The 17,471-nt window shown below is 36.8% G+C and overlaps 2 protein-coding genes across 2 annotated transcripts; one reads left to right on the forward strand and one right to left on the reverse strand.

Annotated features, from left to right (window-relative positions):
* The first annotated feature begins 6,041 nt into the window (after positions 1-6,041).
* Positions 6,042-7,605, forward strand: LOC145138480 (DNA-directed RNA polymerases II, IV and V subunit 3-like). The gene is made up of 3 exons (XM_079072568.1): positions 6,042-6,598; positions 6,876-7,113; positions 7,196-7,605. Exons 1-3 carry the CDS (start codon positions 6,147-6,149, stop codon positions 7,466-7,468), a joined length of 963 nt encoding a protein of 320 aa, XP_078928694.1. The 5' UTR covers positions 6,042-6,146; the 3' UTR covers positions 7,469-7,605.
* A 5,280-nt stretch (positions 7,606-12,885) lies between these two features.
* On the reverse strand, positions 12,886-14,515 carry LOC145138661 (16 kDa phloem protein 2-like). The gene is made up of 6 exons (XM_079072700.1): positions 14,175-14,515; positions 13,915-14,019; positions 13,666-13,792; positions 13,487-13,558; positions 13,347-13,392; positions 12,886-13,262 (listed from the first exon to the last, which is right to left on the reverse strand). The coding sequence occupies exons 1-6, from the start codon at positions 14,269-14,271 to the stop codon at positions 12,999-13,001; spliced, it is 711 nt and encodes a 236-aa protein (XP_078928826.1). The 5' UTR covers positions 14,272-14,515; the 3' UTR covers positions 12,886-12,998.
* Positions 14,516-17,471: the final 2,956 nt, after the last annotated feature.

The following is a 17,471-nucleotide window of genomic DNA, read 5'->3' on the forward strand; positions in this document are numbered from 1 at the left end:
CACCTCCTCGTGAATCATCCTGCGAATCTTATCATCACTGGTCCCACTGCTCCCGGGGTTGTGGCGTGTACCCACCATGATGTCTCTGAAACACAACACAAAAATCATCAGAGATTCGTTCGAGCATACTCACACTCGATCACTCATCCCTACTCGTTCCTTAGCATCCTAAGGATTCTTACTTGGGTTGCATACAAATTCGGTGCTTTCAGTAGTAAGGGCCCAATACTACCTTCCACACCAACCTGTAGTCACCCCAAGTCCTCCTCCTAGGACCCCAGTTCACTATTACTCTATCTCTCACGAATAACAGACTACCCTCTTAGAGGATCTCTCATATGATCATCTATATATCTCTCCTAGATTATTCCTCGACTCAAGACTTTCTCTCTCTAAGTGATCCTGCTAGATACTCTCACTCAGCACATACTCAAAGCATATAACAGATAGCAACGACTCCTAATCTAAGGCATCACAAATCAGGCAACTCTAGCCCTAAAATATGAAATACCTAGCCTATCCTCTAGCATGCATTACTAATATCTCATAAATATCTCATAACAAAATTAAATAAGGGTATTTTAGGAAATCACCGTTCGGGCTCTGGCTGATTGTACACACTGCTCCAACTCGTTTTCTCTTAAAAACTCTTGCTTGGTTTTAGAAAATCATTTCTTTTGAAAATCTTTTTCTCAAATCCTCATTTTGAGTTCAGACATACCCAAAGGTGCATCCGAATTCCTCTAACCAAGGCTCTGATACCAACTTGTAACACCGTAAAATTTCAAACCAAATTTTCATTTAAAAACCCAATTATCTCATTTCAAAATCACAAAATTCCACAAACATCAAGCTATCAAAACATATGTCTCAAAACTGTTTATAACACAAATCTAGGATCCTCCAAAAACATATCTCCGACTCGGGTGTGTGTGTGTGTACAATCAAGTCGGTACCTTCCCGTGATCCTGAGTAGTACCTGAAACACATAACACATAACACGGTAAGCACGAATCTTAGTGAGTTCCCCATAATACCACACACATCATATTAGTCACTCGAGGCTAGCTCAATACGACCCTCCGGTCAATGTGTCTCAGTGGAGACCCCCCGGTCCCACAACTCAATAAGCTCATAGTAATAATACTCAGCGTAAATCACAAATACATAATGCAGGATATCACAATACATAAGTGAGCACATAAGGAACCTCAGTCACACAAATATACCACTCATGTTAAGTATATTGAGAAGACTCACCTCGCAAGAAATCGGATAATCTTGAACTCAAATCACCGGTCTAGCCTCCGCCTAACACATACGACAATTATCCCTAATTAATAATGACTCTCAGTGAAGCTAGACTAACCCTTCTACAAACTCATAGAAAGGTAAAAGACCATTTTACCCCTCCATGGCCTTAATAGTCCACAAATTGACCAAACCCTAAAAGTCAACCAAAAGTCGACGCCAGCGAGTACGCTGCGCGTACGAGATCTCTACGCTAGGCGTAATCCGATGTCACGCATGCATCGGGGATTCTCAACCCTACGTTGCGCGTACTGGGATTACGCTCGGCGTACGCCCCAATTTTGCTCTTTCTACTCTTTTGGTCTTAATCAGTTAATACCTTGGCTCATATCACAGATCTGGACTCCCTAAAGGCTCTTACTCCATAAAGTCATTGACTTTAAGCCTTTGCATGGCTAATAAAGTCACAAACACCCTAAACTCTCATTCTCTTATCTCAAAATGCTCATATCTCATGCATGGGTTGATTCAAACGTCCAAGTCTCGATTTTTATGACACTATACCCCTAAAGACACTCAAAGGAGTTGCTCATAATCTCTGGAGCTCATTTTCTCATAAAGCATGCAACTTTGGGACCAAAACCCTAAAATGGTCTAACATGATGCACAAAACAAAAGAGTGAGAAAGCTTTGAGCTTTATACCTCCAAATGAAGCTCCCAACACATATATGCTCAGATCTATATCATGGACTCCTACTCCTTCTTCTTCAAAGCTCCTTCTTCACTCCAAGAACACACAAAATCACTTAAATGCTCTCAAATGGACACACACAAGCTCAAGAACGAGGATTAGTGTTTGAGAGGGTTGTTTGTCTGAGAATGGTGGTCATGAATGAGGCCATCATATCCTTTATATAGTGACACACCTCAAATTAGGGTTTTCACTCTAGGCCTAGTACGCCCAGCGTACTAGGTGGCTTCCGCATAAAAAACACGCATATGAGTGCGCTGAGCGTACACTCGCGTACTCATTTACCACCTTTTCTCAAAAAGGGCTAAACTTGACAATTTACCAAAAGAACAATGGCTTATAAGGTATACCTGGTCTTGGGATATTACAGTTGTTGATTGCAAGCTTGTAGATCCAGAAACCTTTCCTCTTTGTGTATCTTTTTTAGGTATAAAGTTTATACCTTGATGAGTTTCCTATTTGATCTCCATGGTTGAGTTTTATGAGCTTTTATCCCCAAGATTGGACCTTTATGAGTTTGGAGCACTCCAGAAATTATTAGTTGCCCTTTCATGCATTTTAGGACTTGTAGATTCTAAAAAACAGTTGCTTGATCATTCCCTATGGCCCATGCATGAGTAAAGTAACTTAGAGTGTGATGGAAGTTAAAGTTTGTTTCATTGGGTCCTTCCTAGCCATGCAAAGGCTTAAGATCGACGAATTTATGGATTAAGACACCTTAGGTTGGTCAGATCTAAAGTTGGGTTGGTTGTCTTATCGGATTAAGACACAAAGTTGGTGAAAGCTGAATCAGACGGAGTACGTCGGGCGTACTCCTGGCTACGCCCCGCATAGCCAGTTTCGTCCCTGATTGATCACTGATCACGTGGTACGCCCAACATATGCGATGGGCAGTTGACTTTCGTTGACCTTTGACTTTTGGTCAAGATTGAGGGTTTTGGACCATGAGAAGGGCAAAATGATCTTTTTGCCCTTAAAGGACTTAGTTGTGGGATTTGGACTCACGAGTTGAGTTTTGGACCTTAATTATTAATTAGGGTTAATTATTTCATTGACTAGGCGGGGTCTAGTTTCGACAGTTCGGGTATGAGATTTACTTGCCGTCATTATCAGGTGAGTCTCCTCATTTATTCTTACCTGTGTGGTAGAATAGCTTTATTTGTGATGACCAGCTGGGTCTAACTATTATTTTGTATTATGTTTTTTATGTGTAACTGAGATTGCGGATAGTCTCCAGGGTTGCTGATAACCCATATGGTGTGTTGTTGCCCACTGGGACTGCTGATAGTCCTCAGGGTTGCTGATAACCCATAGTTGTTTATTTATGTTGTGTTGTATGTGGTATCTTGGGAACTCACCAAGCTTCGTGCTTACAATTGTTGATTTATGTGTTTCAGGTACTTCTGAGGACCACGGGAAGGCGAAGGCCTGATTGTACATACTCGCTGAGAGTTTTGCTACTAGGACAGTTTAAGAATTATGATATTTTGCGATAATGAATGTTTTTGGATAATTATGTGTTTGATAACTTGGCTTGTGAAACTTTATTTTGGTGAATTAAAAATGAAAATTTTGGTCTAAAATTTGAGGTGTTACACTATATATTAAGATAAACAACGTAAGCATTTTAGAAACACCCGAATCTACATATTATTGGACCATCAATCACACAAATTAGAACTGCAACTAGTGTTATTTTAAAAAATGAACTTTGGCAGGCAACTAAGTACGAAAATAAGAACTTAAATCGATTAGAGTCATGTGTCTTGATACAGGTAATTATTCATAGATTTTCCTTTTTCGAAATGATAATATGAACTAAATTATGTCATATAAAAAGTATGTGTGAAATGTACTTTATGAAAACACGGTCTGAAAGAGTCTGAAACATTGAACTTTCATCTTGTCAGAAAAAATTGAATTATTTTCTTATATTCCAAAAAGAAAATTTGGTATTTTTGTAAAGGGCTCTTATTTGAATTAATATTTTAATTGAGATAATAAGATATAATTTTATCAACTTGAAGTAGAAAAAAAAACATTGCATATTTGAGAAGATAATATATCTTTTTGTATGTACAAAAATTACTACAATGGGCAAATTGATATATCTGAATTCTTACAACAATTAAGAAACTATTTAAAATTCAGACAAAACTATAAAAATGGTCCCTTTGGTATGCCTTTTTTCCGTGTTTTCGTCAAAACCATAAATTTTTTGGATCGGTGGTCCTTTTGACCATGTTTATATGTGGAAAAGGTCATTTCCCAAATTGAAAAGACTGTTATAAACTTCTTCATTTTTTCTAATAATTTTTCAAATTTTAATAAATATTAAAAATAAATGGGCCCACATCTCTCTCTCTCTCTCTCTCTCTCTCTCTCTCTCTCTCTCTCTCTCTCTCTCTCTCTCTCTCTCTCTCTCTCTCTCTCTCTCTCTCTCTCTCTGCTAAAAAACACAAGACCCATTTGACCATTTCTCACCTCCATCTCTACCCTCCACAAAAAAACCTCTGCCTCACTCACCGTCACGCCATCAAATACTATGCCACCCCCAAACTCATCGTCACCATCTTCATCGGAGACAAACTCCCTGACATAACCTTATCCTACGTCGTTCTAGAAAGCGAACTCCAAACCACCACCATCATCGATCTCACCAAATCCAGAAAAAGCCATGTTAATTGTTGAAGGAGAGACCTTGGTATAGTAGTCCAATGTTGGCACGAGATATATTTATTTCAACCCAAACAAAGTAGATGTTTTCTATTCTTTCTTCCCAACAGGACATCCCTATTCCTGATCATGAACTCACAATCACAATCCATAACTTTATATTACAGAAGCAATAATAAAGATACATATAACATGTCGTACTGTTGGTTTAAGACTTACATCAAACAGGTAGAGGGCATGAGGAATTCTCTCATAGATTTGAACACCAAAGCTTAAATGTCAAAATCAAGTTAATTTGAGCATGTGTTGAGAACAACTATGAAGAGTACAATAAATAGATCAGTTATCCGTATGTGCGGGTCTATGGGTTGAGGAGGAGAAGAACCATCGGCTAGCATCCATGACGTAGATGTGGGTGGTTCGAATGTAGAAACTGGAACTTATACATTTGTGCATGTAAATGGTTTTCAACAAAGCCCTCGAGAAGCAGTTGTCCCTGTTTAAGTAAAGTTAAATAGAAAGGTGAACAACACGAGTTGAGGTGTCGTGAGAAGCACAGACAAGCAGGAGATGTGAATGCCCCCCAAATCAATATGTTACTAAATCCCTCTCAGGTCCCCAAACAAAAGATTATCATACAAATATTCAGTGACGACTCGGTGGATTTTGAAGATACCTATAAGGGATAAACATCTTTTTTTTGAAATCCAAAAAAGAGGAAAGAAATGGAGGTGTTAAAAAAGCCTTAAAGAGAGAGAGAGAGAGAGAGAGAGAGAGAGAGAGAGAGAGAGAGAGAGAGAATGGGGGGGGGGAGAGAGAGAGTGAGAAAGAAAGATGGGGGTGGGTGGGTGGGTATGTAGGGCATGTGGACCCTTATCTTTATTAAATATATATAAATACTTATAAAATATAGAAAATAAATATAAAAAGGGCAATTTAGTCATTTCAACTTTCAGATGGACCAAAACAACATACGGACATACTCAAAAGGACCACCAATTCAGGAGATTAGATTAATAAATCTTAGTTATCATCGTACAACGAATGAGAATGCTAGCGGACAACAAGTTGTGTCACTAAACCTTTTTGTGTGATAAAGTTAATTCTTTTGAAGACTACATCTATAGATCTAGGGGATATAACATTGCTATGCATGATCCGTTGTACTTTATTAAGAAGCTTCACCACATCCAACGCAAAGAAACCAAACATATCAAATACAAATAGTATGAACACATGCATGATTTCTTATTTTTGGATTGATGACCACCGATCCAAAAAATTTATAGTTTTGACCATTTTGTAGAAAAAATGGGTACTGTATGGACTAGTTTTTATCTCAAATTTATAAAGGGCCAAATAATAATTTGACGCATATGACACTGGTTCTATAGGCAACGGGAAGAGGGTTTTACAGAGAACCAGGGTTTTCAAACCCTAGAGAGAGAAACAAAAGAGTGAACGAAAATGGAAGGAGCTTCATACCAGAGATTCCCCAAGGTGAAAATCCGTGAACTGAAAGATGACTACGCCAAATTTGAGCTCCGGGAAACCGACGCCAGCGTGGCCAATGCACTCCGCCGTGTCATGATTGCCGAGGTTCCGACCATCGCCATCGATCTTGTTGAAATCGAAGTCAACTCTTCTGTTCTCAATGACGAGTTCATCGCACATCGTCTTGGCCTTATCCCGCTCACAAGCGAGCGTGCCATGAGCATGCGCTTCTCCCGCGACTGCGATGCCTGTGACGGTGATGGCCAATGCGAGTTCTGTTCTGTTGAGTTTCATCTGAGAGCTAAGTGTATAAATGATCAAACCCTAGATGTCACGAGTAAAGATCTTTACAGCTCTGACCATACCGTTGTGCCTGTTGATTTCTCCGATACCAGCTCTGGCTTCGAAAATCCTGAAGATCAGAGGTCTGTTTCTCTCTATTCATCTATATTTTACATGGAATTTCTTCTGTTCAAAACTTCATTGCCATTTATTCAGCTTCAATTGGGTATAGTTAGGGTTTTTATATTGAAATTACGAACTTGATTACTGTCAACGGATTGCATGTTAGACTAGATCTGATTTCACCAAGATAAGTTAACCCTAAGTCCCATATATTACATCAATAAGATGAAATGATAGAAGTGACTGCAATTCTCTGTGTATTTTAGCAGAAGTTAAGGTTAATTTCTTTGTGTTTAGGGGGATCACAATTGTAAAACTGAGAAAAGGGCAAGAACTGAGGCTAAGGGCAATAGCTAGAAAGGGAATTGGAAAAGATCATGCAAAATGGTCACCAGCTGCAACTGTAACTTTCATGTATGAGCCTGAAATCCACATCAATGAAGAAATGATGGAAACTTTATCACTTGAGGAAAAAACAAGTGTAGTTGAAAGCAGCCCTACAAAAGTCTTTGGCATAAATCCCCACACACAACAGGTTTCTTAATCTTTAATTCTTTATTATATCAAAACACAAACTTGTTACATTTTATTGTTGATATTGTGATTGATTAATGAAGGTGGAGGTGGTGGATCCTGAAGCATACACGTATGATGATGAGGTGTTGAAGAAAGTGGAAGCCATGGGAAAACCAGGGCTTGTTGAGATTTATGCAAAAGAAGATAGTTTTATATTTACAGTGGAGTCAACGGGTGCAGTCAAAGCGTCTCAATTGGTGTTGAATGCCATTGAAGTTCTGAAGCAGAAGCTGGATGCTGTTCGTTTGTCTGAAGATACAGTGGAAGCTGATGACCAGTTTGGTGAATTGGGTGCTCATATGCGAGGAGGATAGGATTAGGATGACTTCTGTTCATTCTGTTTAAAATGACTAAATTGCCCTTGCTTTTCTTTTTGTTTGGAATTTGGAATATGCTGTTTTTCTGTTAAAAGATCCAGGGGCTATTAGTAGTTAACTGGTGTTTCTCATGATTTCAAATGAGTATCCATTGGTCTTTGATGTTAGTTAAAAATATCATATAATGGCGGGGAAAAATAGTAATCATAAAAGGGAAGGGCAAAATAGTAATTTCATATCCATGATGTTTGAATATAAGCAACAAAATAAAACCAGATTGTTACCTATATAGATCATACCTATCCATTCCCCATATCAACTATGTAAAGATACATCAAATAACGAATCAACCTCTTCCACATCTTCTTGTTAACCCATTTAATGTGTTTTTTTCTTTTGTAATATTTTCGCTTGTAAGTTTGAATATAGTTGTTTGGCACTTTTAAGAAAAATATTGTCGTTAGGTATTTTTCATGAAAACTATCATTTGTTAATTTCATATATTCCTACTCTCCGCAAATGGTTCGCGGTATACATTAATTTCATGATGTGATATGTTTTGATTATCAAATATCTTCATAATATATAGATCATGAATTTATAAAGAAATAGTATTATAGTACATTTATGTAGCGGAGGGATGTGGGAGAATGTTAATAGCGTTTGGGAGTATATGTCATTGAATGTTAACAATAATTGCATGTTGAATTTCGTTTGGGTATAACATATACTAGGTTGATTAATTTGGTGGCTAGAAAATTCACGTGGTGTATAATCAAATCAAGTTATCTTAAAAATATTCGGCAATCGACATTGTTGTTTATATAAATGATGATGACCGGTTAAACAACTATTTACATAATTTTGTTATGTGTATTACATATATGGATATGGATATGATGTATGTTGTCAATCTTGGTGTGTATTGTTTAGGCAGCAGGGGATATGGTGGAAGAGGATGGGCACCTAGAAGCAATCAGATTCCAACTATGATGGTCTCTTATACCGGCCCTCGGTCCTTTTAAGTATGTTAACCAACATATGCGTAAGAATGTTATCAATAAGGAACCTACATATGATATTGTTGCATCTAGGATTGCTAGTGGAGATGGTATCCTTTTGGGTAATGATGCTAGACCATCTTCATCTCCATCTCTATTAAGTAAGGATTATGAATACTGTAAAGGTATATCAAGGAGAATATTGTTGGGGATTCAATGAATGAAGACATCTTAGTGAATGAATTTGATGTGAAGAATGAAAGGGGTAAAAGGTATGGACATATAATGATATAAAGGATTTTTGGTGATGCGTCCCTCGTTTCCTAACCCAAAAACCTACTATTGTACAAGCCTACCACACACATCTCATTTCGTCATTACGAAGAAAAGAAAATTGAAGTTGGCGTTGGGGTTGGGGTTAAATGCATTGAAGAAGGTTTCAATATAAAACAACAAAGTGTTAAGGTATATAGGGTTTATGGTAGAAATTTGGATTCCTAGTGGATCTTGTAAACTCGCTTTCCAAACCGATATTTCTAGCCTATGTCCAGGTTACAAGAAATCCGATCTAGGATAACCCAAATGGACACTTACAAATCTAGGTATAGAAACGTAAGCCAAATTGTTAGAAGAATTATGAGTTCCTCACAAAATAAGAAGAGTTAGGAAAAGGGGTATGACGGCTCAAAGAGAAGAGTCGTATTTATACATGACAATTAGGGTTGCATTTTAGGGTTGTCGTCTTCTGAATTAGTCAAGTAAGGGGTCGTTTGATATGGTGTCTAACTGGGTCCAAAGAGGGATTGGGTCCAATAAAAACCAATTGGCATGTTTGATAGGGATTATAGAGCAAGGGACTCGGTCCAATATGTGGACTCGGTCCAACAATTTGACAAAACTCGGTCCTTGCTTTCCATTCGATGGACGGGGAACAAAAAAAAACAATACCCACATTGCCCTATTAATTTCGCACGGCTGCTTCTGATATCATCTCCCTCCCGCCGATTTTTTCCCTCGACGACGCAACAACAATAGACGATCAACAACAAGAGCCGCAACACAGGTAATAGTTTATTCCTTCCTTCTCATTCCAGAATTTTTTCATTAAATGGTCTATTTAATTGCTCTTTGGGGCATTACATATATTCAACTTCATCTCTTCCTCCTAATCGTGAAAAGTGGACCAAGTATATCAGGGGAGATCAAAAACTAGATTTATGATTTTTTGGATGTTAGTATTAAATGCCGGACTTCTACATTGTATTTTTTTTTTGAGAAATCTTGTGACACAATTTGTGAAAGAGAAGTCATCAGGGGTGATTGTTAAAGTTTCTTCTACAAGTAATATTATCATGCAAGATACTTCAGATTAAACATAAAAAATTATAGGGCAAATTCATGAATAACAAATTATATTTGTGTCTAAAACAAACATTCTCTAGTTTATTAAGTAAATACAAATACTCAATGATGACACACTTTGTTACTTTGGCAGATCGAAAGTCCAACTAAAATACAAGAATAAAAAAGGATTTACCATAGTGGACATATTTGTATGTATATTGGTGTATACGTGTATATGTGTATATATTTGTGTATATATTTATGTAACATGTTTAGCATTCATTTATTCCTTAGACATGGCAGAAAAGAGAAGTAGAGCTAGTTGGTCTTCGGATTTTTAAATGGTGAACGTTAAATATTCATGCAAATTATTATGTTATTTTTATTTGTATTTGGATTTTGTATGACCATTTGTATTTGGATTTTAAATGATGTATGTTTTATTTAGATTTTATGTGAGAGTTTGTATTTGTATAATTATTTTATCTAGCACAACGTAAGGGTAATACGGCCATTTTTCATCATTCACCACAGTCAGTCAGATAAATAATCAAACAGCATAAACTCAGTCAGATGTAGACACAATCAGAAATTCTAACCCAGTCAGCTGTAACCCAGTTAGCAACTATCAAACGGCCCTAAACTTAGAATTAATGGCGTCATCAATGTTTCCAAAACTGTCGAGATTTGCCAATTTTACCATATTCACCCATTAGAATTCAGATTTTCCACCGCCACGGGGACTGCCCCTTGAACCCCGCTAGAGGCGTTGACCCTAGGACCCTGCAAGGGGGAGCGGCCCCTTGACCCCCGCCATTTTGTTATAGTGGCTTATAATTCAATCTCATATATGTGTGCACTCTGCACACTCCGAACATATAATGTAGAGTACAAATTATAAACCTCTTAGCTCACATATTAGTTCCAATTACACAAAATGTCCAGTGAAACTAAAATCACCAACACAAAGTCATGCAAAAACATGTTCAAAAATATGAATGATCTATGGAGGCTGTCAAAATCGAAGATATCGACTTTCTTCAAGTTCAAGTATTTGAGAATAGACACATTTGTTCAAAAATACAAATCCTTTGTAATCATCGGTATATAAATAAATGAGTTTTAGGACTTATATTGAAAGATTTGACGGTGGAGCATGGTAGACTATACAAGGGAAAAGAAATCATTCATGATACGAAAAATATATTTAAAGTTTGTATTTCCACTCTCAAGCTTGGTGTGTGAAGGATCATGCGCTCGAACAACTGAAGGGTTCATTTTAAGACTCTCTGTGTTTTGTTACTACCTAGAAAAGACGAATCCAGGCACCGTGACCCATATTAAAACGGATCACCTAAACCAATTTCAACTCTTCACTATCACCATTGGTTGTGTGGCAAGTTATAACAAATTATCATCACATTTTATAGACTTATGCTATTATGTGTTCCTATAACCTCTATCAATTATAGATCCTTACGTTTAAGCATCATTTGAACCTATTGATCATTATAGATGGTTCCCGGCTGAAGGGGAAGTACTAAGGCACCATGTTTATCGTGGTTGTTATGGAAGGAAATAACCAACTCCTCCCTTTAGCCTTCGAAGTGGGGAAGACGGAGTCTAGGGATACTTAGACATGGTTTTTAAGGAAGTTGTTGCCATTCATCGGTCATAATGAAAATTTGATAATAATTTTTGATAGGACTACTTCCATTGTCCTCGTCATTCAAATAGTATTCATACATGTGCTTCATAGGCTTTGTAAACATATGACTGAAGACAGAAAAAAAATAAGACATTTAATAAGTTTTTTTTGGAAAACATGTAAAATGTATAAGGAATTAGATTTCAACGAAAAAAATGGTGTCATTATGCCATCTAGTACCTTAAGCATGTAGAAACTAGACAAAATCGGATACGAAAAGTGGGAAATGGCATACTTTCCCAGGGTATGTTATAATGTAATGACGTCTAATTCTATCAAGTTAATGAATGCTTAACCAAACATCCCTACTAAAGGGCTTGTAGCTCACAATATCTGGTGTTGAGAAATTAAGGTTGCGTTTAGTTATGGAAAAACAGTTTTCATTTTCCGTTTTTTGTTTTCTCATTTCAGTTTTCGTTTTCCGTTTTCAGTTTTCATTGGAAAATTTTAAAAACGCGTTTAGTTAAAACTTATTCGTTTTTCATTTTCAGTTTTAGAAAATTAGAAAACGTGTTTAGATGTGTATTTTTCTATCGGTTTTCATTTTTAGAAAACGGTAGCGGTGGTAGGGTGGGCATGGGGACAGTGGCGGTGACGGTAGTGGGGGCAGCGGCGGGGGGCAGTGGTGGTGTCGATGATGGCGACGGTGGTGGTGGTGGTGGCGGTGGCGGTGGCAGCGGCAGCGGGGTGGCGGCGGTGGTGGTGATGACAGACGGTGGTGGTGGTGGCGGCAATTGTGGCTGTGGTGATGATGGCGGCGGTGGTGTTGGTGATGGGACAGTGGTGGTGGTGGTGGTGATGGTGATGGTAGGTCGGTGATTGTGGTAGTGGTAGTGGTGTTGGGTGGGTGTATGTGTGTGTGTGTGTGTTTGTGTTTGTGGGGGTGAGTTTGGGAGTGAGTGTAGGTAGGTAGGGGTGTGGTGGGTTGGGGGTGTTAAGGTGAGGGTAGGTAGAGGTGGATGGGGTGGAAGTGGGTGTTTATATTTTAGAAAATTTTGGAATTAGAAAAATGTGGAAAACAATGATTATTGGTTTTCCAAAAATTTCCAACTTCTTTGTAATTTTAGAAAACGGAAAATTTTCATTTTCCGTAAAAAATTTAGAAAAATAGACGAACTAAACGTGTTTTCAAAATTCTCATTTTTCTTGGAAAAATTTTCCGGAAAACGGTCCATTTTTCCGCAACTAAACGCACCCTAAGTTTCGGGGTAATTTTCATGCTTAAATTGAGAAATTAAGTTTGAGTCAGTGCTCTTAAAATACTTACAAAAATATTTAGCTATACAACTTACGTTTAGTTATTATGTTTAACCTTTACCAATATATGAATCAATCAAAATATGATAAATTAAGTTAAAATATTTCAAAAAATAAATATATTAATATGATGAATAGAGCTAATAACTGTACATGAGATCCCAGGAAAAATAATAATAATAATAATGATACAGGGGATCAACTGCCAGCTGTCACCTCAATACGGTGGTGGATACCCTCCTGGATATCCATATGGCCGAGCAGAATAAGGATCTGGCGGGTATGGGTATGGGGATGGTGGTGGATAACCACCGGAATTAGGTGGAAACGAGTAGGCGGCAGGTGGTGCAGGATAAGCTCCGGCAGGTAGATATGGTGGTGGATAAGACATGGAAGAATGTGGTGGTGGTGGTGGTGGTGCGGAGTACATAGGGACCTGTGGTGGACCTGAAGCATATGTGGCATAACTGTTTGCATGATTCTGCATATAAAATAAAATACAGTTAAATGCAAAAAAATTAAAAATCCAAGAAATTATAGGACATTGCATGAAAATTGGACTTACATTGACATTGTTATAATGCATTATCAATCGTACCTCACCAGCATATCTGTATAAAATGAGTTTCAAATTAGCAATTTTTTTTATGTTATCAAAATCTTATTCAACTTCTAATAATCATATGCATTAATTAGAACACAAACCTGCCAATTTTAGATTGTAATGGCCAAGAGCTATCATCAAATCCATGAGAAATAACTTTAGCTAATTGTACCCTGAACACCACAACAATGAAGAATTCATCCATAAAACTGATCATATTGAATTGAAGAAAGAACACAGAAAGAAGATGAAAACTGAAAAGGATTAAAGGATTACTTACTTTCCGCTTCCAATAAAGTCATCATGTGAGAGGATGTTGCTATTCCAAACCATAATATTCAACTCTCGTAATCCTTCAATCATGCCATACACGAATTTCTCTTGGAATGTAGGGTTCTTTCCTCCATCTGTTACACAATTAATCCCCAAATTATTTCAAATTAAAACTTGAATCAATTGTGACATCTTCGAGGGCAGATCAATTAAGCAAATGCATGTACAATTCACGAGATTGAGGATGAGATCGGACCTGTGTTTGTACGTGTTCGAGATCTGTTATTCCCGTATTCAACACAAACGTAAGGATCTTGCCTTGAAATCCATTCCGTGTCCTTCAATTTATAGCAGCAAATCACTGAACATCCATGAGAAATCGAAATTAGACACGAACTAAACGTAAATAATTTGTGTAAATACACAGATGATTAACGAATGTGCTGATTAACCTTTTTCCTGCAACATGCAATTACTCAATCAACTTAAAAACGAATGAAGCGAAATTGCACGTACCATTGACTTCAAGGACATTGCCATGGATGCGGTGATTCGCCATTGGTTGATGATGATGATAACTTGCCGATGGAATCGAAGGTTGATTATTATACATGGGAAATTATATTGAAAAAGAATGATGATTGAATTCTTCTTTTATAGCATTCCAATCTCTGCGTAATTGTTCTACCTCTTGGAGTAATTGAGCGCGTTTATCAGATAATTCCAGGAAATTGATGATTTAGTTGAAATTGTGCGAGGATTCGATAAACCCTAGCTTGATCCTTCGTAGGAACACGCACGACTCGCTAAATTCGCTGCCTTGTCAAAAACGAGTATATGAAGGTTAGAGATTAATTTGACAGATATTCGTATCTTTGACCGATTAAACGACCGTTTTTTTTTATTTAAGTTTTTATTCTTTTGTACATTACAAACTATTATTAATATCTTTTGTAATTGGTTAGATTCATTTGGATAACGTTTATATTATAAAACACGTTTAAACACATTCACCCCCAAACTTTCCGATCATTTCCAAGAGCACAAAATCAATTAAAACATAATTAATCATAGTCCAACATCAAGTCAACAACTACCAAATTCCACAAGAAATTACGAGCTTTCATAAGAAGTTTATAACATCAAATCTACTTGCATTGACAATTATTTCGACAATTTTCAAGTACCTTACAAGAAAATAAATCAAACTTACAACCAAACCCACCCTAGAAACTTGGGTATGAACGAGGATTGAATAGAATATTCTAGTGTAAGACCAAAGGATGAATAGAATAACCTTTAAAGCATCTAACGTCATCCACAACGAGGGTTGAATAGAATATAATTTAATATAATATAGAAGAGAGAATGTGGAGTTCAATGTATATTGAACTCATCATGAGATATTCTAGTGTAAAACCGAAGGGTGTGGGTGCGGTTTGGCCGCATCTTTGCCACTATGGTAGGGAGAACACCACGCCCACCCAATGGTTTTCACTGTAGTCTCGCCGCACACGGTTAGTTTTGGTTGCACTTTTCTTTCTCTTGCTTTCTCTTTTTTCCAACATTGAACGGTCGTTTTTTTAAAATTCGAATTTATTATTATTATTTTTTTTGTAATTTTTTTACCTATAAATAAAACCTTACAACCCTTAATTTACCAAACTTCAATCCAATTCTTCTATCTTTTACTCTCCTTTTTCAAAAACTCTTAACATGTTTTCTTTCAACAACCCAAAAAAAACACTCACTAGAAACATCCCAAGACCTTCTTACGATCAACCAATTTATTCGTCTCCGCTTTATCACTATGGCGGTATGCTACCGTATTATCCGCACCAATTCCCACAACGACCAACACAATCACAAACCGTACCCGATATAGATTTTAATCCGTTTGATTTTTTTTATCTCAGCCAAAATTTGTTCAATAAACTCAAGCACCCATTTTCGATTCTGAACCTGAAATCGTTCGAGAAACTTAACCCATCCAAGCACCAAGTAAAAGAAAATATAAGACGGCGACCAAGGGATGGGAACCCAAAAAAGTGTTAGTATTGGCACAATCATAGATCGATATTTTAGAAGATGCGAAAACTAGAAAAGACCAAAAACATGACCATTTTTTTAGGCGAGTTACAAAAAGGTTCCACAAAGAAATTAAGCTTCCAGAGTATCGTTCAAAACATCAAGTGTACTCCAAATAGGGGAAGACAAACAAGGAAGTCATGTTGTTTAATGATTTGTATAACAACGTGAAACGTCCATGGAAATGCAGAAAAAGTGATGAAGTGATTTTGAAGAAATATCTAAAAGTGCACCATCAAGAAAATAAGAAGGCGTTCAAGTTTATTGAGTTTTAGAATATCGTGAAAGATAACAAAAAATGGAAAATGAACAAAACATCCGACAAGCATATCGATAGCGGTTCAAGTGTACCATCAAGAAAATAAGAAGGCGTTCAAGTTTTTTGAGTTTTAGAATATCGTGAAAGATAACAAAAAAATGGAAAATGAACAAAACATCCGACAAACATATCGATAGCGGTTCAAGTGTACCATCAAGAAAATAAGAAGGCGTTCAAGTTTTTTGAGTTTTAGAATATCGTGAAAGATAACAAAAAATGGAAAATGAACAAAACATCCGACAAGCATATCGATAGCGGTTCAAAGCGCTCAAGAACATCTGAATCTGACCACACTACATCAGATGCTCATGTTGGGTTCGACCTCAACGATGATGAACCCGTGTTACACCACCTTCCCGACCAATAGGAAGGGACAAAGCAAAACACAAAGACAAAGGCAAAGCGGTAGATTCGGATGACTCGAAAGAAATGGGGGACGATATGAAGGGTATAAAAAAAAGAATGGACAAATTTTTGCAAATTGCGTCCGAAAGAGAGTTTCGAAGATAAAGGGATAGTGACATGAAAGTACTAATGATGGGCACGCCGCACATGAACGGGGAGGAACTTGAAATTGTTTTTGGGATGAAAGCCGACGTTAAAAAACGTTATGTTAAGTAGGTTTAAAATTTCTAGTTATATTTAATCAGTTGTTGTGTGTTTTTTTTTATGTTTGTAGGTTTAAAATTTCTAGTTATTTTTATTTTTTAAGTATTTAGAGCTATTATATTTTCATGTTATGTTTTTTTTAAGTAATGAAATGTTATATTTTTTATTTTTTAAGTAATGAAATGTTATTTTTTTATTAAAAATGAAGTTTTTATTTAAATTATATTGTTAAAAAATATATATATGGCACCACACGTGGTGTGCGGCAAAGAAACCATACTTTTGTGGTAAAAGTGATATGTCAGTGATGTGTCAGGAGAAAAAAGTGTGGTTTTTATGGCACAACACCATCCATCCTAAAATGGTGGGGTTTTAAGAAAAGTTATTTTTTCTAGTTATGACATCATTCAAGTCTTGAAAAGTTGAATGGATAATGGATGTCCTAATATTGTTCTGAATGCAAGAACTTCTTCCTTTTTGCCTCTACGTCACCATGATCTAAATTGGCAACTTTGCCCTCTTCTTTTGGTAAATTTTGAAACATCCCACTTGATCAACTTTTTATCTGTGTCACAACCATTGTAGAATGGTTTCGACTAACAAGATGAGAAATATACAAAGTCATGGTTGCCACAAATGACATTGCACATGGTACAAATCCATAAAGCCTCAAATGATGCTCCTTTTGCAAAATATTCTATCTATTTGTATTTACATCCTCATCACTTCCCACTCTTTTTGTCTTTAGGTAACTTCCATCTAAATTAACAATTTTTCCCTCTTTTTTTGTGAACTTT

The sequence above is a fragment of the Lactuca virosa genome, chromosome 9, assembly GCF_052849685.1.
Source record: "Lactuca virosa cultivar CGN04683 chromosome 9, Lactuca_virosa_CGN04683_v6, whole genome shotgun sequence".
Taxonomy (NCBI): domain Eukaryota; kingdom Viridiplantae; phylum Streptophyta; class Magnoliopsida; order Asterales; family Asteraceae; genus Lactuca; species Lactuca virosa.